The 27,159-nt window shown below is 46.7% G+C and overlaps 1 protein-coding gene across 1 annotated transcript in view; it reads right to left on the reverse strand.

The window, feature by feature from the left end:
- The window catches only part of KCNN3 (potassium calcium-activated channel subfamily N member 3), a 97,110-nt gene that overhangs the window by 40,550 nt on the left and 29,401 nt on the right, over positions 1-27,159 (reverse strand). The window contains exon 3 of the mRNA XM_080984617.1: positions 16,922-17,340. Coding sequence (XP_080840743.1) covers positions 16,922-17,340 — 419 coding nt within the window. The remainder of the gene's footprint in view (positions 1-16,921; positions 17,341-27,159) is intronic.

The raw sequence follows: 27,159 nt of genomic DNA on the forward strand, positions 1-27,159 counted from the left end.
CCTATTTATTAATCACCGCCTCAAGACAATTTGCATATGGCTCTATGGCTGAGTGGGGATTTGAACACACATCTCTTGGGTCCTGGGTCTAGCGCTCTGACCACTACACACCACACTGATGTGCAGCCTCTCTTCTCTGGAACAGAACATACTCAAATCCCGCAGCTTTTCCTTACAGGACTTGTTCAAAAAAGTCTCACCAAAGGATAGTGCTGGTAGGGCAGAAGGCAAGGAGACCAACAGCAGGGGGCACCAGAGCCAACTCCAGCTTTGTCCCCCATTCTCCTTCTTCATATATACCGTGTGTGTGTGTGTGTGTGTGTGTGTGTGTACACACACACACACACACACATATCCAAGGATATCATACACAATCTTAAATACACGTACAAAGAAAAGGTAAAACTAATAATAATAATAATAACCTTAAATACTTATACCATTAAATATTGATTTAAACTTGTACTTATACGTGCTCTTATATGTGCTCTTTTCTTATACTTTCTAACTAAACAAAAATAAACCAAAGGAGAATCCAATAAACTAAACTATGTCAAGACAGACTTCCCATCATTTCCTGATGTACTTTACCTTTACATTGAATGTACTTATACTTATTAGCTTACACTTAATATATTTTCTAATACTTTCTTATGACATATCGTACCATTTCCCCTTATTTATTAATGTTTAATTTACACAAGGATAAGTGCAACACAGCCACTAAGGAGGTCACAGTGCAACCCACTGGTTTTAAGTATAAAAACGTAGGCAGGTGTTGGTGGAGAGTTTGAGGCAGTGGTGCCCTGTTTGCCCTAACAGAGTGGCCTCCACTGGCTGGAAGTGTCTGAGCGGGAAAGAAGTGAGAGGGAGCTCAGCTGAAGACAGGCTTCAGATTCTGACAGGTGATGATGACCTGTGAGGGTAGCAAAACTGCTGTCGGGCAAACCCAGGCGCCGGGCTGCCAATGGCGCCAACCCTCTTTAACGCTCCTGCATCACATCTGCACAAGCACACTTGGGCAGGCAGCTGAGAATCCGGCTTTGCCTTGCACTGAGATTGAAACTAAGCCCCCAAAACGATGGGTTTTAAAGAGGATTGGGCAAATTGACGGAGGGGGAATAAGGCTCCCATCACCTCCTGGCAAACAGAAGGGGAAGAAATGGAGGCAGTGAGAGATTTTACTTTCTTGGGCTCCATGATCACTGCAGATGGTGAGAGCAGCCACGAAATTAAAAGATGCCTGTTTCTTGGGAGAAAAACCTAGACAGCATCTTAAAAAGTAGAGACATCACCTTGCCAACAAAGGTCCGTATAGTTAAAGCTATGGTTTTCCCAGTAGTGATGTATGGAGGTGAGAGCTGGACCATCAAGAAGGCTGATTGCCGAAGAATGGATGCTTTTGAATTCTGGTGCTGGAGGAGACTCTTGAGAGTCCCATGGACTGCAAGAAGATCAAACTTCTCCATTCTGAAGGAAATCAGCCCTGAGTGCTCACTGGAAGGACAAATCCTGAAGCTGAGACTCCAATACTTTGACCACCTCATGAGAAGAGAAGACTCCGTGGAAAAGACCCTGATGTTGGGGAAAATGGAGGGCACAAGGAGAAGGGATGACAGAGGACGAGAAGGTTGGACAGTGTTCTCGAAGCTACCAGCATGAGTTTGACCAAACTGTGGGAGGCAGTGGAAGACAGGAGTGTCTGGCATGCTCTGGTCCATGGGGTCACGAAGAGTCGGACACGACTAAACAACTAAACAAGAAACCACTGTGGTTACGCTCTGCCTTCACAGTCAGAAGCAGCCAATTCCCCCCCCCCCCCGAATTATCAGCTGCTGGAAACGGCCGAGTTGGGAAAGGGCTCTTGTGCTTGGGGGGTCCTGCTCTGAAGGTTTCCTGCAGGCATCTAGTTGGCCACTGTGAGGATAGGATGCTGAACTGAATGGGCATTGGCCTGATCCATGTCCTTCTTATGTCCTTGCATCCTCAACCAAGCTATTCCTTTTTTTGGAGGGTGGGTTCCAATCATGGACTGGAAAAGGCAGGGTGAGCAATTATAGTCAATGGGGAAAGTCTTGCACAGCAAACCTGCTCTCCACCCCCACCCCCCACCCCAAAAAAGAAATTGGACAAATTACAATAAGGAAAGTCATGGAGGGGAGGAGATGCAGTGAAAGGGCAAAAAGTCATAGGATTGTAGAGTTGGAGGGGACCACAAGGGTCATCTAGTCCAACCCCCTGCAATGCAGGAATATTTCGCCCAACAGGAAGCTCGAACCCACAACCCTGAGATTAAGAGTCTCGTGCTTTATCGACTGAGCTATCCCTTTATTTGATACAACATTGCCTGATCTCCTTGCAAACCAATCAGGACCATAGGCTCATTTCTATAGATGCTTTTGCGCCCCCTCTCTATCCCTCATCTGGCCGTGATCAGAGTTCAAGGACAAATACCAGCCTGGCAAAAACACTCCAGGAGAGGGCAGAGGAAGGCCAGGGAGTGGGTGTGGCCTGGGGGAGCCCCCAGCGCCAAGAAAAGGGGTTTGGAGGGCCAGAGTTTCCACACCCCTGGCAAAAACACTAACGCTGCAACCCTGTTCACTCTTATTCCATTGGAAGATGCCAAACATTTCTTTTTTTCGGGGGGATGAGGGGCGTAGTGGTACACATACCCCTAAAAATTTTGTGACTTTTTCTACTTTTGTCCATTTACTGTATTCATTTTTCCCGATTTGAAAAATAAAATGGTGATTTTCTTGAGTCAAAATGAGAGTACCCCTAAACTTTAAAAAAAAAAAAAAGCACTGCCAAGAATCCTTTGCATCCTGTTACAATGCATGCAGGAGAAACAGTAGACTTGTACTCTGATGTTCTGGAAGGCAGGATTAGAGAACCAACAGGTTAAAATTGCAAACAGGAAAGTTATTGGCTAGAAAGGCATATTTTGGCAACCAAGGAAGAAAATATTGAGGAGGTGGTCTCTGGAGAGAATTCCAAGGGCCAGACAGAAAGGTCTGGAGGGCCACATTCAGCCCAAATGCCTGAAGTCCCCCTCCTCCCCGCTCTAATTCAACACACACACACACACACACACACACACACACACATTACCTACCCAGAAGCACTTGAACCAGGCAGGAAAAGACAGGGTTAATAAATAATAATAATAATAATAATAATAATAATAATAATAATTTATTTATATCCCGCCCTCCCCAGCTGAAGCCGGGCCCACCCCTATCAATACCCTGGTGCCACGGCCGGACAACAGCAACATAAAATCAAGTTGCCGGCCAGTTGACAACGCTGGACATTCTCATCTTAAAGATGGGATTCGTCTTGCTTTTGGGGGAGGACAGAGGGCCCAGCTGTCAGCAACGGGATCCCAAAGTACGTCTCCCTCCTCTTTCGCAGCCTCTCTACCAGATCGTTAAACAGGCAAAAGCCAGATGGGGTTATTTTGGCTTGGTTTCTGAGGGATCCAAGTTTCTCAAACCATCACTCTCAGAATTATGGGGGTTTTGGCATGCAATTTTTTTCTTCTTCCCAAAGAAGGAGAAGGGGGGGAGGAAATCTAATTCCCAACATCTCCTGGATGTGAAGAGGCTCATGAAGTATGGGAGCATAAAAGTGAAATATGATGTACGTACACAGAGACAAACAGGCCCATCCGATGTTCACCTGAAACACTTGCCTTCCCTGAATTCTATTTTGCAGAAAGTGTAGGAAGTTTGGGCAGGGCCAATTCAACCAAAAAGCTCAGGCCCCCATTTACTAAGCTAAGGCTCAACCCAGGGAATTTGAAGGATTAAAGAACACTTGAAAATCTCTCAGTGTTTTTAGATTAAGTCTAGGACTTTGTCCAGGTTGAAGGGTGGGGGTAGTTGTTTTTTTTTATTAAAAAAATCATCTTCCATGTTACACAGAACTCTTAGAATACACAAGGTTTGAAGTTACACAGAGCTCTGCATCATGATGAATAAGGCTAAAGCCTTTGACTAGGAGGTCAGGACTCTTGCCCCAGCTTAAGGTGACTCATGTCAACTGCACTAAATTGTGAAACTCCCACCCCACAGAGCTGCGTTGAACATCTTTGTTGCGGAACATTTGCTTTATGCTGAAGACCTCTATGCACAGGTCTCTGGCAGTTAAGGGGTGGCTGGTTTGGCAATGGGGATTTGCCAGCTATCCTACAGGGAGGGAGGGAAAATTTGCCCATCAACTGACTTCAAAGTGATCCCTCCTGCAAATAAAACGTTAGCTGCCGATCAACTGTGCACACAGGGACAAACTTGTCAAGAAAACGAGGTCCCATGTTAAAGGTCGGAGCTAAATAGGGAAGGGAACTGAAAGGTCAGAGATGATTTATGACAAGGCTCACGCAAAAAGGGGTGAGGAACGAGAGTCGTGTCCTGCCTCCCCTGTCGGAGGCAGGTGCCTCTGAATTATCCATCCCTGGGAATCGCAAGCAGGGAGAGCTGCCTTTGCTCTCAGGTTCCCATTGCAGGCTCCCCAAGATACATTTGGCTGGACACTGTGAGAAGATGCCGGAACAGATGGACCACTGGCCTGGTCCAGCAAGCCTTTAATTATATTCCTAGGAATAACAGATCACTGCAGATGGTGAGAGCAGCCACGAAATTAAAAGATGCCTGCTTCTTGGGAGAAAAGCAATGGCAAACCTAGACAGCATCTTAAAAAGTAGAGACATCACCTTGCCAACAAAGGTCCGTATAGTTAAAGCTATGGTTTTCCCAGTAGTGATGTATGGAGGTGAGAGCTGGACCATAAAGAAGGCTGATTGCCGAAGAATGGATGCTTTTGAATTCTGGTGCTGGAGGAGACTCTTGAGAGTCCCATGGACTGCAAGAAGATCAAACCTCTCCATTCTGAAGGAAATCAGCCCTGAGTGCTCACTGGAAGGACAGGTCCTGAAGCTGAGGCTCCAATACTTTGGCACCTCATGAGAAGAGAAGACTCCCTGGAAAAGACCCTGATGTTGGGAAAGATGGAGGGCACAAGGAGAAGGGGACGAGAGAGGATGAGAAGGTTGGACAGTGTTCTCAAAGCTACCAGCATGAATTTGACCAAACTGCGGGAGGCAGTGGAAGACAGGAGTGCCTGGTGTGCTCTGGTCCAGGGGGTCACGAAGAGTGGGACAAAACTAAACGACTAAACAACAACAACAGGAATAACAGTGAGAGAAAGGCTCTTCCCTTTACGCACTGCCTTTTGGCTTCCTGCAGGAATCCAGATAGCCACTGCGAGAAGAGGATGCTGGACTAGACAGGGCTTTGCAAGGCTGTCCAACCCTATCTGGAAATGTTATTTGGATTTGAACCCAGGGCCTTCTGCATGCAAGGGAGACACCATGCAGTGTCCCTTTCCTTTTTTTATAAACGAGCTCGCCTGGAAACTGCTTTCGTTGCATCCCAGAGGAGAAGGTGGGTGGTTATGCTGTCAAGAGACTCTCCCTTGTTGTGTGGTCTGTGCTCAGTATGAGGTGCTTGAAGGACCATGATGGGGTGGTTTGTATTTCCTCTCCTAGTTTGAGGGTAGCTTCTACTGGAGCATGGCCTGTGATCTTAACGTTGCTGATATTTGTTGTTTCGACCAAGGGGATCAGGCCTGGTGCGAGCAGGATCCGACCTAGTCTAGACCATGGCGGCCAGACTGTGGCTGGTGTCACCTGGGTTCTCACCCCATATATCATACAGTGGTACCTTGGGTTACATACGCTTCAGGTTACATACGCTTCAGGTTACAGACTCCGCTAACCCAGAAATAGTACCTCAGAAATCGTGCAGCCGCGGCGCAGCAGCAGCGGGAGGCCCCATTAGCCAAAGTGGTGCTTCAGGTTAAGAACAGTTTCAGGTTAAGAACAGACCTCCGGAACGAATTAAGTTCTTAACCCAAGGTACCACGGCATAGGCCTCCACCTTTTAGCATTTTTTAGCAGCAGTGGGAATCTTTAGTTTTTCAGGGTTTTCCTTCGAGAAAAGGGTTGTCACTGGCGTCGTGGGGTGCCGCTCCTGGGAGGTGCCACTCATGTTTAGCTTGAGGTAACTGTGTGTCTCTTTCCTTAAATATGATAGTAAGATTCTAGTCCTCATGGTTCTGAACCAAGGGCTGATTAAAACAGGGCCTCCAACAGGGCAGCTTCTGATGTTCTTAGCTCAGCAATTCAATGAAAACCTGGACAAGGAAATATTCTGCGCTGCGGAGGAAAGAAACTAGGACTCAGCAGGTGGCGCCCATGAGTCAAATAAACTCCCTTTATCCATCTCAAATCAACCCACAGCCTCTGTAGAAGTAGAGAAGGAAGGATTGCTTGCCTCCCCATCTGAAAGAGGCGGGGGGGGGGCATAATCCTGCTCACAAGTAGACACAAGGGCCTCAGTTTGCTTGTTCATTTCAATGGGTCTAACTCGGAGGAGGGCTCGCGCAGGATACAACCACCCTCTCCCCAAATATTCTGATCCTACAAGGAAACCATTCATTTTCCAGAGGGGAGGCGTTGATGGTTTCAAGTGTGCTTGGAAATGCAGTTTGCAGGACCGCTAGCCGTCCACCCTAAACCAAGCACAGCCACAAGGCGGTCCGGTGTGGCTGCTCAGCTGTGCACTCTGCACATCCTCAAGAGGCGCTCGCAAATGCAAAGAGAAGTCTCAAGGATGTCTGCCAGCACGTCACTGAAACCAAGCTGAGAAATAGATCACAGATATAACTTCAAAGGTGGATGTGGAGATTATAAAACTGTTGTGGCTGGCCCTGCCTACAATCTATTATTGTTTTATTTATATTCATTGAACTGCCCATTTCTGCCCCGGTCCTGACCGTCAGTGGCATGTGGCCCCCAGAATGTTGCCCAGATGGGAATGCAGGCCTCCGGCGCAATGATACACTGGGCTATAGGTATCAAGTATAACAGGCATAGGCAAACTCGGCCCTCCAGATGTTTTCGGACTACAATTCCCATCAACCCTAGCTAACAGGGCCAGTGGTCAGGGATGATGGGAATTGTAGTCCCAAACATCTGGAGGACCAGAGTTTGCCTATGCCTGGGGTATAACATCGAAATCATAGCCTGGGAAAAGCCCTGGAACAAAACCATAAACTGTTCCGCCTGCTATTTGATAAAGGAAAGCATACAAAAAAGGCTCTATAGTTGGTATCTGACACCCAGTCAACTGCTTGAAATGTACAAGAGAGGGTCCAAACTGTGTTGGAAATGTGAAGAGATTGAGGGATCTTTCATACATATCTAATGCTTATTTCCCCTAAATTGATTTTTGAATTTTGAATTTTATTGTTATTCATGTTTTTATCCTGTATTTAATGCTGCTTTTATAATTGTTTTAAATTTGTTGTTAGCCACCCTGAGCCCAGTTTTTTAACAGGGAAGGGCGGGGTATAATTATTATTATACATAGGTGGTGGCAAATACTATGCCGCCAAATACTAAGAGATGGTCTATGGTGAGCTTTTTTTAAAAAAAAAAAATTAAAATGCATTTCCAAAGAAACCAGAAACCTTTCTATTAGCGATAATTGGTGATGAGCTCCCCTCGAGGGTACTCAATTTATTTCTTTATGCAACAGCGGCGGCTGGAATAGTGCATGCTAAAAGTTGGAAAGGAAAACAAACATCAACAAAAGAACAATGGCTGTATGAATTGACAGAAGATGCCAAACTCACAAGCACAACAGCCAAAATAAGGAATCAGGATGGAAAACAAATGAAGGGCTAATGGGGAAACTTTTGGGGAGTTGATGCTAAATCAAAACTACAAATAGGGGTAATCATCTGAACAACAAATACAAAGAAGGACTGGAAGGGAAAAAGTAGGGTGAATTAATATATGGATATGCAGCAATAGTGGATGTATTCCGAATGCCTTGGAAGGCTATATGGAAAGAATATTTGACAGTAAAGTATGATTTGTAAATAGAAAAATGGAAAATGCATTTTTAAAAAGGGGGGGGTGGAATGCAGCTCTTGGGCTTTGGAAAACGTCCCCCCACCCCCACTGCTATATATTAATAAGCAAATTCATTCCGCCAGCTGTATCCTCATGTAGCCAAAACAGCACTAGGTGCAAGAGAAACCGCAGCGGTTTGAGGGAAACCCCAAATTTTGCAACAGTACAAAAATGAAATTGGAAGGAATTCTACAAGGAGGGGAACCCCCCCTCCAAAAAAGCAAACCAATGAGGACTGAGCATGTTCAGCAGGCACAGAAGACTGATGGATTCATAGGGGAAAGAGAAGAGGATAAAATGGCAGCGATAAGTGGCTGGCACCCTGGGCAGGAACATTTCCTGCTGAAACATTTTGTTGCAGCACCCACTGCCTTTCTACCCTTTAAAAATGAGGGGCAACCAGAAAGTTGGCCAGGATCCAAGCTACTTTCCCCCCAGTACACCCTATTCACAAGCCCCTTCCTACAAAGATACCAGTCCTCATGTTTTTGCACCAATACCTGATTTTAAAGAGAATCGGAAGCTGCTTTATACTGAGTCCATCTAGCTCCATACTGTCTACACTGACCAGCAGTAGCTCTCCAAAGTTTCAGACGAAGGGCATTCCCAGCCCTACTTAGATATCTTGGACTTGCAATCAACCGACGCTCTACCGCTGAGCTACAGTCGTGCACTACACTGTGTCGGAGGACTGGTCCATCCAGCTCAACATGGTCCGCACTGACCGGCAGCAGCTCCCCGGGGTTGCAAGCAGGGTTTCCTAGCCCGACCTGGAGAGGCCATTGGGGATTGAAGCTGGGATCTCCTGCAGGGCAAGCTCTGCTGCTAAGCCATGAATGAGTGGGTGGGTGGGGCAATGACCGGGGGTGGGGCGTGCATGCCTGGGGGGGGGCGCATAAGGAAATGTGGTGCCAGAGTGCCGGCCAGTGCCAGTCTCCTGCAGCAACTCAAAAGAGAGATCCCTTGAGCAAAACGGGTTTTTAAAAACCGATCAACACATGCCTTTTCGTCCCCGCCGCATCCCTGCTCATTCCCCATTTTCTAAATTAGAGCTACTCTGCAAGGCAGGTGGTTATTCCTGGCTCTCTTCCCCGGTTGCCAGGGAGTCCCGCCTGCACCCCATGTGTGTGCTATCTGCCCCCCCCCATTCCTCACGATTCTTCCCCATGCAACTCCTGTACAAGGCTGTTTGTGAACACCAAGGCTCCATGTGTGTGCGAGAGAGAAAGTGAGAGAGTGTGTTTGTGCATCTCTCTAACTGCACATTTATTCCAAACATGGGGTGCCGGTTCCCAGCTCCGTATCTGCTGAATAATGCCATAGCACAGCGGAAGGGTATTTTTAGTAGAGGAAAAACCGCAGGCAGGAAGGGGAGGTGGCTAACTAAACCCTCTGCCTCCTCCTTCACCTGTCCTTCGAGTGGTGGTTAACTGAACCCCTTCCCTCACATACACCCATTCAAGGGGTGGTTAACTTCACCCCATCCCTCATACACACCTCTCTGGGTGGTGGTTAACATAACCCTTTCTCCCCCCCCCCCAATTCGAGTGGCGGTTATCTTAACCCCTTCCCCACCACCCCACCTGTTTTCTATGCCCTCCATCTCTCTACAGTGGTACCTCAGGTTAAGTACTTAATTTGTTCCGGAGGTCTGTTCTTAACCTGAAACTGTTCTTAACCTGAAGCACCACTTTAGCTAATGGGGCCTCCAGAGCACAATTTCTTTTCTCATCCTGAAGCAAAGTTCTTAACCTGAAGCACTATTTCTGGGTTAGCAGAGTCTGTAACCTGAAGCGTATGCAACCTGAAGCATATTTAACCCAAGGTACCACTGTATTTTCCTTTTTTAAAACACAAAACAACAGACAGTGACAGTCAGAACAGAGGCCTCCTCAACTGAGCCAGCCTTGCCCTGTTTAGCAGCGCTTAGCAGATTTGTTAATTTGGGGTACCACAGCCATGGAAGGAAATTCCCTCCCTCCCTACTCCTCCCTCTTGCTGGGTGTGGGGAGGAAGAGGGGAGGACAACCAAGGAAACAAACAAGGCTGGGTGTCCACAGAGAGCAGATGATATCTGCACTTGGCACCAGCGGCCAAATTTCTGTTCTGTCCCTTTGGGAGTTTTTTATGGGGGGGTCTGGTTGGAGGCCAGTTGTTGCTCTCATGTGAGCTGTTCCTGCTTTCGGTGAAAACATCTGGACCCTTGGCGTGCGCATGCATATTCTCACGCACATGCACACTGTCTCACTGTCGGCCCCCAACAAACGGTTTCTCTCCACCCAGCTCCCAGGCACTGCGTTCGGTGCGTGTTGAGTGGGTGGGGGTTCCTTTCCAAGGAAAAAGAGCAAGGCTTCTGCATGCTAAACTCCTAGAGCTAGGCTGTCCGCACAACCCTTTGCAAAGAGGAAGAGATGAGGGTCAAGTTAAACACCACCCCTCCCCTACCACTGAACAGATCGACCCCTTGCAAGCAGAGAAACAGAGGTAGAAAGGGATGTCTGTGTTTAACTTGACCCTTTCCCTGCAGCTGCATCTCTGCCTGTGGTACAACATCTGCCTTGCGTGCAGACGGTCCTTGCATGCAGGAAAATCCCCAGCATTGTCACGTAGGGCTGGGAAGTGTCCCTGCCTGGAACCCTGGAGAGGCGCTGCCAGTCAGTGTGGACAATACTGAGTTGGGTGGACTCAGTAGAAAGCAGATCCCTATGTTCCTCAGAAGGGATGTAGTTCACTGGTGGAGCACCTGCTTCCTACCAGGTGTACTGATTAAAGATTGCTGTTTGTTCACCAGCAGGAATGAAGTCTAAATGGGCGTCCTAACAACAACAACAAAAGCAGAGACATCACCTTGCCAACAAAGGTCCGTATAGTAAAAGCTATGGTTTTCCCAGTAGTGATGTATGGAAGTGAAAGCTGGACCATAAAGAAGGCTGATCGCCGAAGAATGGATGCTTTTGAATTCTGGTGCTGGAGGAGACTCTTGAGAGTCCCATGAGAGTCCCCTCTCCATTCTGAAGGAAATCAGCCCTGAGTGCTCACTGGAAGGACAGATCCTGAAGCTGAGGCTCCAATACTTTGGCCACCTCAGGAGAAGAGAAGACTCCCTGGAAAAGACCCTGATGTTGGGAAAGATGGAGGGCACAAGCAGAAGGGGACGACAGAGGATGAGATGGTTGGACAGTGTTCTTGAAGCTACCAGCATGAGTTTGACCAAACTGCGGGAAGCAGTGGAAGACAGGAGTGCCTGGCGTGCTCTGGTCCATGGGGTCACGAAGAGTCAGACATGACTAAACAACTAAACAACAACAAGTGGCCATGAATTGCATCTGCAAAATGACTGTTGTGTTGATGTTGATGTTGACCCTTAAAGGGCTTCCTAAGAACCTAGATCAGCTCTTCTGGATCAGGCCAATGGCCAATCTAGTCCCAGGATCCAGTTCTCCCAGTGGCCAACCAGTTGCCTCTTGGAAAGCCTGCAAGCAGGACCTGAGCACAACACACACCACGCCTGCGATGCCCAGCATACCACTGCCTCTTACAGGGCAGGTAGACATTATCCACTGGGGAGCCAGCATGGTGAGGTGGTTACAGCATCGGACTAGAATCAGAGTTGGAAGGGACCCTAAGGATAATCTCATCTGACCCCCTGCAATGCAGGAATATGCAGCTGTCTCCTGCGGGGATCGAAGCTGCAACCTCGACGTTATCAGCACCACGCTCAAACCAACTGAGCTATCCAACCTGACTAGGACCTGGGAGACCAGGGTTCAAACCTTCATCTCATCCACAAAAGTTCACTGGGCGCAACTTTAAGACGGTCCCTGTGTCCTCTCAGCCTAACCTACCTCAAAGGGTTGTCATGGAGATTAAATGAGAAGGGAGAGAGCCACGTAGGCCACCTCAAGCTCTTTGGAGAAAAAAGGCAGGGTACAGATTAGATAGATAGATAGATAGAGTGGTAGCTCTGGTTACATACGCTTCAGGTTACAGACTCTGCTAACCCAGAAATATTACCTCGGGTTAAGAACTTTGCTTCAGGATGAGAACAAAAATCGTGCTCCGGCAGCGCAGCGGCAGCGGGAGGCCCCATTAGCTAAAGTGGTGCTACAGGTTAAGAACAGTTTCAGGTTAAGAACGGACCTCCGGAACAAATTAAGTACTTAACCCGAGGTACCACTGTAGATAGATAGATAGATAGATAGATGGATGGATAGATGATAGATAGATAGATAGATGGATAGGTAGATAGATAGATAGATGATAGATAGATGATAGATAGATAGATAGATGATAGATAGATGGATAGACAGATGATAGATAGATAGATAGATATGATAGATGATAGATGATAGATAGATAGATATAGATAGATAGATAGATGATAGATAGATAGATAGATAGATAGATAGATAGATAAGATAGATAGATAGAGATAGAGATATAGATATAGATATAGATATAGATATAGATATAGATATAGATATAGATATAGATAGAATGTGGAGAATGAATCGTTTTTCTTCTTCTTCTTAAACGCACACACGTGGAATTAGGGTGGACCAGATTACTCAGTGTGGAAGGCGAAGGGGGAGTAAAAGAAGCTGGCAGCTAGAGAATTGTTGGCATCTGGCGTTCCGCAGGGCACCCGCTGGCATCCTGCCAACCTCCCCCACCTTGGCAAAGATCCGCCGCTCGCTGAGTCTTTCATTCTTCTCGCCCTTCTCCATCCACTTCCCAGGGAGCCTGGCTGCTAGGGAGCCTGGCAACAGGGGTATATTCCACCCTCTAAGCCGCTCCCATCGCTTGCCAGGCACTAATGAGGTCGTGGGCGTTTGGGGTGGGGGCAAGGCTTAGTCAGTCCTTTCCCTTAATTATTATTTTTGCAGGAATGCCCACCAGTGGTGACTCTTCCTTGGCACCCAGCCTCGCAAACGGTTGGGAGACTGGCACACACAATCTCGCATCTTTGGGAGGTTTTCTTTTTTTTGTCTTCTTCAACTGCGGGTTGACTTTTGCCCGTGGCAACAGGTCTTTTTTGGGTGGGTGGGTGGCTGAGGTTTTCTGGGGACGGGTGAAAAGAGCAGAAATGCAGTTGCCGCTTTAAACCGATCCCCTGTCAAAACGGGAACCAGGCTGACGGCTGAAGGCGGGGGTCGCCTATCTCGTGCTCTGCTCGCCAGAGGCCTCTCCTGCCAATCGGAGGCAGCTGGTTCGTCCTGAGTCATCTGTCGCCGGGCAATGCCACCTCTCTCTGTGGCAGAGGTTTTGTGACAGGAAGGTCTGGCCAACAAATGCTACCCAATTTTGGCTGGAGAACTGATGGGCCCATGAATGGTTGCCGGAGAAAAGGAGCTAAATCTGAATAAACACAAATGTCATTGGACTCCAACTCCTGTCAACCCCCAGCCAGCACTGACAAGGGTCAGGTATAATCAGAGTTGCAGTCTGAAACATCTGCAGAACACCAGGTTGGCTACCCTTGACCTGCATTGACTTGACAGCTGCTCTCCAGAGCTTTCCCAAACAGGAGTCTTTTCCAGCCCAATCTGGGAATGCTGGGCATTGGGAATGGGACCAGCTTTAACCACTCTCAATTCCAACCTGATACAGTAGTACCTCGGGTTAAGTACTTAATTCGTTCTGGAGGTCCGTTCTTAACCTGAAACTGTTCTTAACCTGAAGCACCACTTTAGCTAATGGGGCCTCCTGCTGCCGCCGTGCCACCAGAGCACGATTTCTGTTCTCATCCTGGAGCAAAGTTCTTAACTCGAGGTAATATTTCTGGGTTAGTGGAGTCTGTAACCTGAAGCGTATGTAACCTGAAGCGTATGTAACCTGAGGTACCACTGTAATTGCCACCTGCCCAGATTTTAACTTGACTGAATTAATTTTAAGATGTATTTTAATTAACAATGTCTGTTTTTATCCATATTGTGTTGTTTTTATGATGTTAGCTGCTCTGAGCACGGCTCAGCTGGGGAGGGCGGGATACAAATAAAAATTGATGATGATGATGATGATGATGATGATGATATCCACAATGGTTGTGCTCTGCCTCCACAGTCAGAGGCAGCCGTGCTTCTGAATAAGGAAAAAAGGTAAAGGTAAAGGACCCCTGGATGGTTAAGTCCAGTCAAAGGCAACTATGGGGTTCTGGCGCTCATCTCGCTTTCAGGCCGAGGGAGCCGGCGTTTGTCCACAGACAGCTTTCTGGGTCATGTGCCCAGCATGACTAAACCACTTCTGGCGCAGCAGAACATCGTGACGAAAACCAGAGCACACGGAAATGCAGTTTACCTTCCCGCCAGAGCGGTACCTATTTATCTACTTGCACTGGCGTGCTTTCGAACTGCTAGGTTGGCAGGAGCTGGGACAGAGCAACAGGAGCTCACTTCGTCCCGGGGATTCGAAATGCCGACCTTCCAATCGGCAAGCCCAAGAAGCTGGTGGAAGCCACAGAAGCGCAAAGTGTTATTGCATTCGGGTTCTGCTTGCATGTTTCCCCCGAGCATGTGTTTGGCCACTGTGAGAACAGTGGACTATATGGGCTTTTAGTTCTTCTTAGGTTCTTTTGCATGCAAGCGCTCTACCCATGAACCACAGCTCTTCCTTTCCATGCCCTTATCACTTTGTGAGTAGCAAAAAAACCCCAGCAGAACTTATGCAAAGCAACGAAACAAAAGGAGTGCACAAATGTTGCCTTTTTGTAGTTGCTGGGTGGCAGAACTGCATGCTGGCACACATAGAACCGTATAAATAAACCACTGGTACTAGTCATGGCTTCCTGCAAAGAATCCTGGGTACTGTGCCGGGTGCCTAAAAGTACTGAGAGTTGTTAGGCGAGCTGCGCATTCCCCTCACAGAATTACAGTTCGCAGTGGTTTAACAATCTCCTCCCAGAGAACTCTGGGAACTGTAGCTCTGGAACAGGAACAAGGCACTCCTGACAACTCGCAGCATCCTTAACAAACTACAGCTCCCAGTGGCAGATGAAGGTGATTGACTACATGGAATTGGCAGAAATGACTGGCAGAATCCGAGACCAGGGAGAAGAGTCGGTGAAAGAAGACTGGAAGAAATTTAAAGACTATTTACAGAAGTATTGTAAAATTAATGAATCTTAGAAGGATGTTGGATAGAAACTAAGTGGTTTCCAGCTGTAATGCTTTAAGAGATATGAAAAAAGGTTTATAAATGGGTAAAAGCTTAATGGTAAGGATTTGCTGAACTAACAAACTGAACTGGAATACAAAAAAGGGAGGTACGAGGAGGTCCGGGGAAATAAGTGTAAGGAAGATATGCTATGGAAAATTAATGTGTTTTTAACTGTTTTTATTTTGTATGTTTCTTTTTATTTTTCATTTCTTTGTTATATCTTAATAAGGGGTTTTTTTTATTCTTCTTGCTGTATTTTGTATTTTCTTGTATTTTTATTTTTTGTTTTTGTGTAATTCTTGTATTTTTTGAAATTTTAATAAATATCATTTAAAAAAAAAAAAAGCAAACTACAGCTCCCAGGATTCTACAGGAAAAGCCACGACAAAGTGGTATTATAAGAGTTTCAAATGCCTAGGGCAGGCGAGTAAGACCCCCATCGGCACTACACATTTAAAGCAGTACCGTACTACTTTGAACAATCACGGCTTCGCCGAAAGCACCATGGGAGCTGTTGTTTGTCAAGGGAGAGTCAGGAGGCCCCTTATCCCACACACCCCCGAGCTACAATTCCCAGAGTTCCCTGGGAAGAAGGACGGATGGTTAAAACCACTCTAGGAACCGCAGCTCTGTGAGGGGAATAGGGAACTCTCAGCACCCTTAACAAATGGCAGTTCCCAAAAATCCTTGTCAGAAACAATGGCTGTCAACGTGCTTGAACTGTATGGTGCAGAATGGCCCAGGTTGTGGAGGAATGATTTGCTCTCATTCCTGAGCCCAGCAACATCCATCTTTTCAGTTCATAGAAGAACCTCTTCCCTCCCCACACAAATATAGGCCCTTGGCTCCCAGATGCCTGTGGCAGGAGTGGTCGCACCTATGGGCCTCCAGATTTCACTGGACTCCGACTCCCATCAGCCCCAGACAGCACGGCCAATAGACAGAGATGATGGGAGTTGTAGTTGAATGAATATTCCTGGGTCCCAACTCCCATAAGTCCCAGACAGCACGGCCAATAGACAGGGGTGATGGGAGTTGTAGTTCAATGAATATTCTTGGATCCCAACTCCCATAAGTCCCAGACAGCACGGCCTATAGACAGGGGTGATTGGAGTTGTAGTTCATTGAATATTCTTGGATCCCAACTCCTATCAGCCCCAGACAGCACGGCCTATAGACAGGGGTGATGGGAGTTGTAGTTCAATGAATATTCTTGGATCCCAACTCCTATCAGCCCCAGACAGCACGGCCTATAGACAGGGGTGATGGGAGTTGTAGTTCAATGAATATTCTTGGATCCCAACTCCTATCAGCCCCAGGCAGCACGGCCTATAGACAGGGATGATGGGAGTTGTAGTTCAATGAATATTCTTGGATCCCAACTCCTATCAGCCCCAGGCAGCACGGCCTATAGACAGGGATGATGGGAGTTGTAGTTCAATGAATATTCTTGGATCCCAACTCCTATCAGCCCCAGACAGCACGGCCTATAGACAGGGATGATGGGAGTTGTAGTTCAATGAATATTCTTGGATCCCAACTCCTATCAGCCCCAGACAGCACGGCCTATAGACAGGGGTGATGGGAGTTGTAGTTCAATGAATATTCTTGGATCCCAACTCCTATCAGCCCCAGACAGCACGGCCTATAGACAGGGGTGATGGGAGTTGTAGTTCAACGAATATTCCTGGATCCCAACTCCCATCAGCCCCCAGCCGGACACACACAAGAGGCACCTCCCTACGGCACGTCCCCTGCGTCTCCGTGCGCAACTCGCGAGCTCACCTCTCACACACACGCACCGTCCAGGCAGCAATGATCCACAAGGAGATGCTGAAGACCAGGAGGACAGTCCCGGGGCAGATGGTCATGAGGGTCTTCATGACGAAGCGGGTGTTGAAGTTGATCTTGTTGAGGGCCCCGATGCTGCGGGACGAAGCGTCCGTGAAGAGTTTGCTGTGCAAGAGCATGACCCGGGCGATCAAGTAGAGACGCAGGAACATGGGGATGGAGAGGATAATGTCCACGTCCGCCTCCGCCCGCGAAGGCGTGTAGGAGAAGGCCAGCCGGGCCGTCCAAAAAAACTTGTACTCCCCAGGGATGGGGTGAATGGCGCACACCAGCATCTCCAGGCTGATGTAGAGGATACGTTCGTAGGTCATGGCGATCCGCCAGTCGTCGGCACCATTGTCGATCACGAAGAGCTGGCGGGGGGGGAGGGAAGGGAGAAAACGGCAAGGGTTAGAAGAGATGGGTGGGCAGGGCTGGCAGCAGAATGTCGTCGCAGTGTGGGGCATCCTGTAAAAGGATGTCTGCCAGTCACCCAGCCGTGCCCCATTCCATGATACTCCATTCCGTCCTGCCCCAGTTTCTCCCCAGCAGATGCTTAACATTCAATGGACATTGAGTATGATGAATCCTCACTGAGTTTAGGATTTATTTTATTTTATTTTTTGTTGTTGTTCTTCTGGGGATTCCCTCAAGCTGTGCCAATACCTCCCTTTTGTGATTGGATAGGTTCAAGCAGTGCTTTTTTCTGGGGGGCGGGGAGAACGCAGGGGTAAGCATTCCCCCCTAAACATTTTGTGACTTTTTCTACTTTTGTCCATTTGCTGTATTTATTTCTCCCAATTTGAACTATAAAATGGTGATTTTCTTGAGTCAAAATGAGTATATCCCTAAACATTTTTTAAGAAAAAAAGCACTGGGGTCAAGCATAAGTGACCTTAACTTAGGGCTATACTGGATAACTATTGTTATTGTTATTTACACCATTTCTATACTGCCCCACATATACATATATATACATTCATATATATGTATATATGTGTATGTGTGGGTGTGTGTAAGTGTGTATGTATATGTATATATGTACACACAAACACACCTGTTTGTTTTTTTTTCCTTTAAAAATGTTTAGGAGTACTCTCATTTTCCTACTCATATTGAAATACTGCCCCTCAATGAGGCCAAACTTAGATTCACAAAATGTTAATGGCATGTGTACCCCCAGAAAAAAAGCAGTGTGTGTGTGTGTGTGTGTGTGTGTGTAATTCTAAGCAATGTACCGAGTAAAGCAACAACAGACAACTGAAGCAACAAGTATTAAAAATTGCATAGTTAGCTTATAAAAATGTTACAAAATTACTAATAAATATAAACCAATATTCAGTTATTGACTTTGGACGCACCTTCCCTTTCAGCCTCCTGGCTGTCACTCATAGTCCCCCCCCCCATCTACCCCCCCCACCCGCTCTCTGCAGAACCCTCAAGACTGCCCATAGCTGTGTCCCATTCATCAAGCAGCCTCACAGTCCACACCCCGTCCTAAGTACCAAAGTTTGGCATGTTTCCTAGAGGATACTGAAGAAGATGGAAAGAAAAGACACCCTTTCCAACTCACAGTTCTCTCTCCGGCCTCTGCCCCCTTCTTCTTCACCTCAATAGTCTCTACTTGTCCATTTCCTGGAGACATCGGGCCGGAGCACCAGTGTGAGAAACAGGATGCAATGCCAGAGACAGCAGGGACTCGATTCAAGTGGGCTCTTAGGCAACCTTTGTCCCCACAGAGCAGGGAGGATGCCCAGTGGCCAATAAGGTGGAGATCTTCCATTGTGTGTATAGGAAACCAATGTTTAATCAAAACCTGCAGAACAGATAATCACGTTAATACACCTGCAGGAAATATTCCCCATTGGAGGGGGGGGGAGTTGAGATTTCCTGCAGGTATATTAATGGGATTGTGTGTGAGAAATGCAGACTATTATTTCCCACCCTCCACCATCATCGTGACCAAGAGGCGCATCTGGGCTCCCCCCTTGGAAAGTTTTCATGCCTGCAAGGCAGCTGTAGTCTATTTAAAGGGAGCCAGGGGCCTTGGGCCAACCGCCAGCCAGCAACTCGGCCCTTCCTGCCTGGGGCTCCATTACATACACACAGAAACCCACAGAGGGGGGAAATGCCATTGATCTCTCTTGACATCCGTCCTCCCTCTACCCCAAACAACAACAGAATGGATCTATTTCTCGGAGACGGGCTTTCCACCCAACAACATGTGAGCGTTGCCACCGGGTTTCCATGGCAACCCCATCCTAAGTCCAGAGGTACCTAATTAGTCTTCCCTGATGCTAAGTTGGCAGCAGGGGAAGAGAGAGCAGAGGGGAAGGCCACATCTACAACATTCATTTAAAGCACTATGATACCTCTTTAAAGACTCATGGCTTTCCCCAAAAGAATTCTGGGAGCTGTAGTTTAAGGCTGCCGAGAAATGTTTAGAAATCACCCCCCGCTCCGTTCCTCTCCTAAAGCTATAGTCCCCAGAGAGGTTAAATCATAGATCTTCTCTTCATCCCAGATAACTCTGGGAATTAGGGCTCTCCTAATCTGAATGAACGCTAACTCCCAGAATTCTCTGGGGGCAGCCATAGCTGTTAAGGGTGCAGAAAGTTGTCAGGAGGCCCCAATAGGCCCCATCACAGAGCTATCGTTTCCATAATTGTTTAACAATTAGTCCCTCTTCACAGAGAACTCTGGGAAATGTAGTTCTGGGAGAGGAACGGGGGTTTTCTAACGAATCTCGGCAAGTGCAACGAAAGGCAGCTCCCAGAATTCTCTGGGGGAAACTATGACTGTTTACAGGAGAATTACAGTACTATGGAAAAAGAGAGGTATTGATGAACAGGGAAAATAAAAAATGCAGTTCCCTTTAACAAATAGATTAAAGGTATATACAAGCTCACTACACATGAACAAGCTGTGGACAAACGTAGACTTTCCATGGACAAATTCAGCGATAAATACCATATTAGGTTAAGGTCTGCTTAACTACAATAACTTTTTTGGGTAGTGTATATATTCACTTTTCTCTGTGTGGGTCAAGTTAAGATTTACCTGTGAAAAAGGACTTTGTATTACAGTGGTACCTCGGGTTAAGAACTTAATTCGTTCTGGAGGTCTGTTCTTAACCTGAAACTGTTCTTAACCTGAGGTACCACTTTAGCTAATGGGGCCTCCTGCTGCCGCCACGCTGCCAAAGCACAATTTCTGTTCTCATCCTGAAGCAAAGTTCTTAACCCGAGGTAATATTTCTGGGTTAGTGGAGTCTGTAACCTGAAGCATCTGTAACCCAAGGTACCACTGCACTCTTTCCCCTCCCCACTTCATATTTGTTTAGATTAGTTTGGTTTTATATTGTATTTTGTTTTTTGAAAATCTTATTAAGGGGGGGAGGTGATGATGATGATGATGATGATGATGATGATTTATTAATAATAATACAGAGGAGGAGGGACTACCAAATGCATCTTACTCAATATCACCCACCTGCCCCCAAAGCATAATGGAAGCCAAACAAATCAAGGACAATTGGGTAGTCTCATGCCCACACCAACAACCTTTCCCCTCCTCTCTCGTTGCATAAAAACAAGTGGCATAAATAAATACACACCACACTCCATGCCAGAAGCTCAACTGCCTGGCTTTCCCAACCACAAACACTCCCTTTTTAAGTCTCTCTTGGGGCTGTGGTGGGATTGCATTGCAATTCAGAGAGGAAACCCATTTGGAATTGCCCAGAGTGAAATGCTAATTAATGAAAGAGCGAAGGGGGGGGGGGGGGAGAGAGAGTTCTGTCATGCATGGCAAGGATTCCCTTGCATCTTAAAGGAGCTTTAACTCAGGCAGGTGTTAACTCCAGAATCCGCCACTCATTGCCAGGGACAGCTCACCCCAGAAATATTTGCCGCTAAGTAACAGTTACTGAAAATGACAAGCAGAGAGAACACTATCACACTCAGGTCAACGGGATGCTGGAGTAGACGGGCCTCTGGCCTGACATTATCAAGGAAATATCATAGAATTGTAGAGTCAGACGGGAGCACAAGGGTCATCTAGTCCAACCCCCTGAAATGCAGGAATCTTTTGCCCAACACCTGATCCAGCAGGACTCTTTCGATGTTCTTAACGTTTGAATTTGAACTGAATTTATTACGGTCCCAGACCAGACTCACATACCGGACTAAAGAAATCAGAAACACAATAAAATTAAGTTTAAGTTATCAATCAATATAACGATAAACAATACAGTTATGGCAGCGGTTAAAATATGGTTTAAGTCTTAATCTCTACAATATTCTCTATAATTTGCTTCTAAGGCCTTAGTCTTTATAATAGCACAGCTTATTCTCTAATGTTTATAGTAAATCTAATGGGTGGGAGGGGAGAGTCCTGATCCCACACACTTTACATGCAGCGCTGAAGTAGGGGGCACCCAAAAATTGTTCTGGGGTTTAACTTCAGTTTCAGCTTTGGCCCAAATTAAATCCTGCATCCTCTGACTGAGGCTCAGGGCTCCTATTTTTGCCCCCACCCCCTCTGCTGGGAGCCAAAACTCAACCCAGAATAAACCCACCTTCTCACAAACAAACCCAGTCACCAAACAACCCACTTGACTTTTATTCATTTACAGTGGTACCTCAGTTTACGAACAGTCCTGTTTACGAACTATTCGGTTTACGAACTCTGCAAAACTGGGAGTAGTGCCCCAGTTTGCAAGACTTACCTCCGTCTATGAACGGAAGCCAAACAGTGCAAGGGCACCGGCGGCAGGAGGCCTCATTAGGGAAAGCGTGCCTCGTTTTAAGAACGGATTTGATTTAAGAATGGACTTCAGGGACAGATTAAGTTTGTAAACCGAGGTACCACTGTATTTCATAAAATTAATATGCCACTTGATTGTGTGTGTTGTTGCTTTTTTTAAAAAACAAACAAACCCAAAGTGGTATACAATCAATGTTGTACAATGAAATTATCTGTAAACGTTGAAAAACAACAATTGAGAACCATTTTTAAAAGTTAAAGTCAACAATGAGCTAAAAACCAGATGAAAGCCTCTATCTCCATGCTCTACGTGTCTGGATGGGCTTTTGCTTTTTTTAAAAAAACCGTTTTTAGTAGGTGCCAGAAAGAATACAGCCTGGTGTCAACAGGCAGGGAGTTCCAAAGTGCAGGTGCAGCCACACTAAAAGATCAACTGCTTACAAAAGTGGAAAGCATCCCTTGCACGAGCAAAACGGGACTTTGGAGAAGCAAAAGGCTGTATTTAATTCTACTAAGCTTTGGTGAGATTAAGCTCAGCCTAACAACGAGGTAATTTTGTTTTGTTGTGTTTTTTGTGTTTTTGTACAGTGGTACCTCGGGTTACAGACGCTTCAGGTTACAGATGCTTCAGGTTACAGACTCCGCTAACCCAGAAATAGTACCTCGGGTTAAGAACTTTGCTTCAGGATGAGAACAGAAATTGTGCAGCAGCGGCGAGGCGGCGGCAGCATGAGGTCCCATTAGCTAAAGTGGTGCTTCAGGTTAAGAGCAGTTTCAGGTTAAGAACGGACCTCCGGAACGAATTAAGTTCTTAACCCAAGGTACCACTGTATTGTGATTTTACGTTGTGAACTGCCCTGAGACCTGTGGGTATACAAATTTAATCAACAGCAGCAGCAACAACAACGCCAGTTCTGCCGTTTGGAGAGGTCCAGCAAGCATAGATGAGGTTAGGCAACCTTGCAGACTTTTAATGACCCGCCCCCTTTCCAAAGCTAATCCTTGGCTTTGTGCAAAGCCCAGAGTCTGGAAACACACAGCTTCCTAGCCCAGCCCTTGAAGACAGATAAAAGTAACTGTCTGAGCAGCATTCACAGAAGTTGGCAAAGAAGACAAGATGAAATTGCTTCTCGCAGTGGACATCTGTCACCAGAAACTTCCCTAGTGCAAACTAACACAACTTAAAAGGTAGCACAGTTCATACGTAGGAAGCTGCCTTATAATTTCCGCAGACCCCTGGGCCCACCTAGCTTCCCCCCCCCCATATAATCTTTATTAGTTTTACAAATTTCATATTACATATACATATTCTATTACATTTTACATTTGTACTTGTTCCTAAGAGCTGACTTCCCTCCTTCCTTCTTCTGACTTCTTTATATCACCTCTAAATTTTTCGCATTGTCTTTATTCATTTTATATATAGTTGGAGGCAGTGAGAGATTTTACTTTCTTGGGCTCCATGATCACTGCAGATGGTGACAGCAGTCACGAAATTAAAAGACGCCTGCTCCTTGGGAGAAAGGCAATGGCAAACCTAGACAGCATCTTAAAAAGTAGAGACATCACCTTGCCAACAAAGGTCCGTATAGTTAAAGCCATGGTTTTCCCAGTAGTGATGTATGAAAGTGAGAGCTGGACCATAAAGAAGGCTGATTGCCGAAGAATGGATGCTTTTGAATTCTGGTGCTGGAGGAGACTCTTGAGAGTCCCATGGACTGCAAGAAGATCAAACCTATCCATTCTGAAGGAAATCAGCCCTGAGTGCTCACTGGAAGGACAGATCCTGAAGCTGAGGCTCCAATACTTTGGCCACCTCATGAGAAGAGAAGACTCCCTGGAAAAGACCCTGATGTTAGGAAAGATTGAGGGCACAAGAAGAAGGGGACGACAGAGGATGAGATGGTTGGACAGTGTTCTCGAAGCTACAAACATGAGTCTGACCAAACTGCGGGAGGCAGTGGAAGACAGGAATGCCTGGCGTGCTCTGGTCCAGGGGGTCACGAAGAGTCAGACACGACTAAACGACTAAACAACAACATATAGTTATTCTGCTTCCACATTTGTCCATAAAATGTCTGTAGATGAATAAATCCTTCTATATATACAATTCTTATTGTCTATCCATATATCATTTGCAACTACTATTGGTTACTTTAATTGCATTGTACTTATTGTTGTTATTTTTCCAATCAAGTTATTTGTATGGCACATTATGAGGTTTGTTTCAATTCTACTGGTTTCTCTATTTCACGCATATCTTTCCTATGTACAGCATAATTTTCTTCCATTCTTTTTGAAATGTTTCATCGCCCTGTTGTCGGATTTCCCCCGTTAATTTAGCTATTTCTGCGTATTCCATTACCTTCTGTTGCCAATCTTCCACTTCCTTGGCCCACCTAACTTAGTATTGTCTATACTGACAGGCAGAGGCTCCTCATCATTTCAGGCAGGGGACATCCCCAGACATCCCTGGAGATGCCTGGGATCGAACCCAGAGCCTTCTGCATGCAAGGCAGATCCTCTACCACTGAGCTATACCCATTCTGTAACAATAAAAAGATCTGGAGGTGGGAAAACCCGTTTGCAGGGGCGGAGAAACCAATGAGCACAGAATGCTAAATGCCGGGGGGGGGGTCAAGAGTGGAAAACCAGGGAGAGTAGGAACAGAGCTGCTGAACAGAACGCAGCAACATTTTGTTGCAGACTTGTAATTACACAACCATTCATCCCCCCTCCCGGCCTTCCCATATTTCCTCCACCAACTTTCTATGCCAACCCGCAATAATTTCAGGTTCGGGAACACGAGCGGCATCGCAACGCCATGGGCGTTTTTGCAGAGTGCCAGAATTCAATCACATGTCTGATTTGGAACAAAGCTCTCTTGCTTCGTCTCCCCCAGAGGCCTGACCTTTACCTGAGACACATCAATAACATCTGCATCACCTGGGGCCAAGCAGGGAGGAGCCCCTGGGGAGAAATTCCACCTGCATTTCGGCAACCTCCACACCATCCACCAAAGCCTGGACCAGTCTTGGCCGAGGGAGCCAGCGAACAGCTTCCGGGCCATGTGGCCAGCATGACTAAGCTGCTTCTGGAGAACCAGAGCAGCGCACAGAAACGCCGTTTACCTTTCTGTCGGAGTGGTACGTGTTTATCTACAAGCACTTTGTGCTTTCGAACTGCTAGGTTGGCAGGAGCAGGGACAGAGGAACGGGAGCTCACCCCGTCGCGGGGATTCAAATCGCCAACCTTCTGATCGGCAAGTCCTAGGCTCTGTGGTTTAACCCACAGTGCCACCCGCATCCCACCTTAGAGACCAGCTAAGTTTGTTATTGGTACCGTATGAGCTGTATCTGAAGAAGTGTGCGTGCACATGAAAGCTCATACCAATAACAAACTTAGTTGGTCTCTAAGGTCCTACTGGAAGGAATTTTCCCATGTTCTAGGGTTATGAGAGTGGGAGAAAACCCATCCCCTTTCTCGACGCCATGCATATTAGCATAAATTGCTTTTGTGTCACCTCTCTCTCAGATTTTCTATCTAAAACTAATAAATTCCAAGTGCTGCAATCTTTCCTCCTAGGGGAGCTGTTTCATCCCCTTGATCATTTTGTTGTCCTTTTTCTGAGCTATGTAATATCCATCTAATTGTTGTAACCTGCCCTGGGATATCAACAAGAACAACATCAACATCGTCAACAACAGCAACAACAACGGACAAGATCCGAGTGCAACAGCAACTCTCCCTTCAATTCCCAGCTGCTGGTTTTTCAGAGGCATGCTAAGGGAGAACATAGTCTCTTCTTCCATAAACTCATAAGCTTCTCCAAAGCTATCCAACTTGTTCGCCATTATTTATCTTGCAGGGTGAATTCCAGAGTGAATTCTGAATGGACCCTCCCCATTCAGAGGCAGTCTACCTCTGAATAGTGGATGCTGGGGGAAGAACTGCGGGCAGTCAGAGAACATACAAAGATAAGAAGAGCCCTTCTAGATCAGGCCAGGGGTGAGACTCTAATGCAAAATGGACGCCCTCCCACCGAAAGAGCAGAAAAGAGAAAGAAACATAAAGTGATTGGGGGGAGACAATCTATTCATTTGTTGTTGTTGTTCATAAATGAACATGTTTGAAACCCTTTCTTCTTTTCTCAGCACTGTTCCATCTTGGTTGTTATATCACCTGTCACTGGTGTGCTGCGGCTGTAGGTTAGAAAACATTCCTCCCCCCCGAACCCAGGAATCATTTTGAATTACTGCAGCCAGCCATAATATGCATAGCCACAAATGAAAAGGCATAACTCAACGCTGGCTGGCAAATTTTTAAACCGTCTTTATGGAACAGAAAGGAATACAAGGAAAATACACAGCAAAACCAACAGAGCATTGGAGGATCCTGGCACGCCTTCCCATAATTGTACCAGAAGAAACTTAACCTGTTGAATTTCTGCCTGCTATACAGCACAAGTGGCGCTGTGGGTTAAGCCACAGAGCCTAGGACTTGCCGATCAAAAGGTCGGCGGTTCGAATCCCCGCAACGGGGTGAGCTCCTGTTGCTTGGTCCCTGCTCCTGCCAACTTAGCAGTTCGAAAGCACGCCAAAGTGCAAGTAGATAAATAGGTACTGCTCCGGCAGGAAGGTAAATGGCGTTTCCGTGCGCTGCTCTGGTTCGCCAGAAGCGGCTTAGTCATGCTGGCCACATGACCCGGAAGCTGTACTCCGGCTCCCTCGACCAAGAAAGCGAGATGAGCACCACAACCCCAGAGTCGGTCGCGACCGGAACTAATGGTCAGGGGTCCCTTTACCTTTACTTTACCTTTAAGTTTGTTATTGGTATGAGCTACTAGAAGGAATTTTTTTATTTTGTTTCGACTACAGCAGACCAACACGGCTACCTACCCGTAACTAGAACATGGGGACATCCAATGAACGTCGGAAGATTCAGGACAGATCAAAGGAAGTCCTTCTTCACACAAGGCATAGTTGAACTATGGAACTCCCCGTCACAAGAGGCAGGGATGGCCACCAACTTGGACGGCTTTAAAAGGGAACTAACTAGGCAAATACGCAGAGAAGGCTATTAATGCCTGCTAGCCACAATGGCTAGGATCTCCCTACGTTCTCCCTCCACAGTCAGAGGCAGTAATGTTTCTGAATCGCAGCTGCTGGGAAACACAGTAGGGGCCAGCAGCTCCTGAACCCGGGTCCTGCTTGTGGGCTTCCTGTTGAGGCATCGAGGTGGCCATTGGGAGAACAGGATGCTGGACAAGATGGGCCTTTGACAGTCAAAGTTTGACCTGATCCTTCTGGGCCATGGGTAGGCAAACTAAGGCCCAGGGGCTGGATCCGGCCCAATGGCCTTCTAAATCCGGCCAGCGGATGGTCCAGGAATCAGCTTGTTTTTACATGAGCAGAATGTGTCCTTTT

The sequence above is a fragment of the Podarcis pityusensis genome, assembly GCF_964106645.2.
Source record: "Podarcis pityusensis genome assembly, chromosome: 16".
Taxonomy (NCBI): domain Eukaryota; kingdom Metazoa; phylum Chordata; class Lepidosauria; order Squamata; family Lacertidae; genus Podarcis; species Podarcis pityusensis.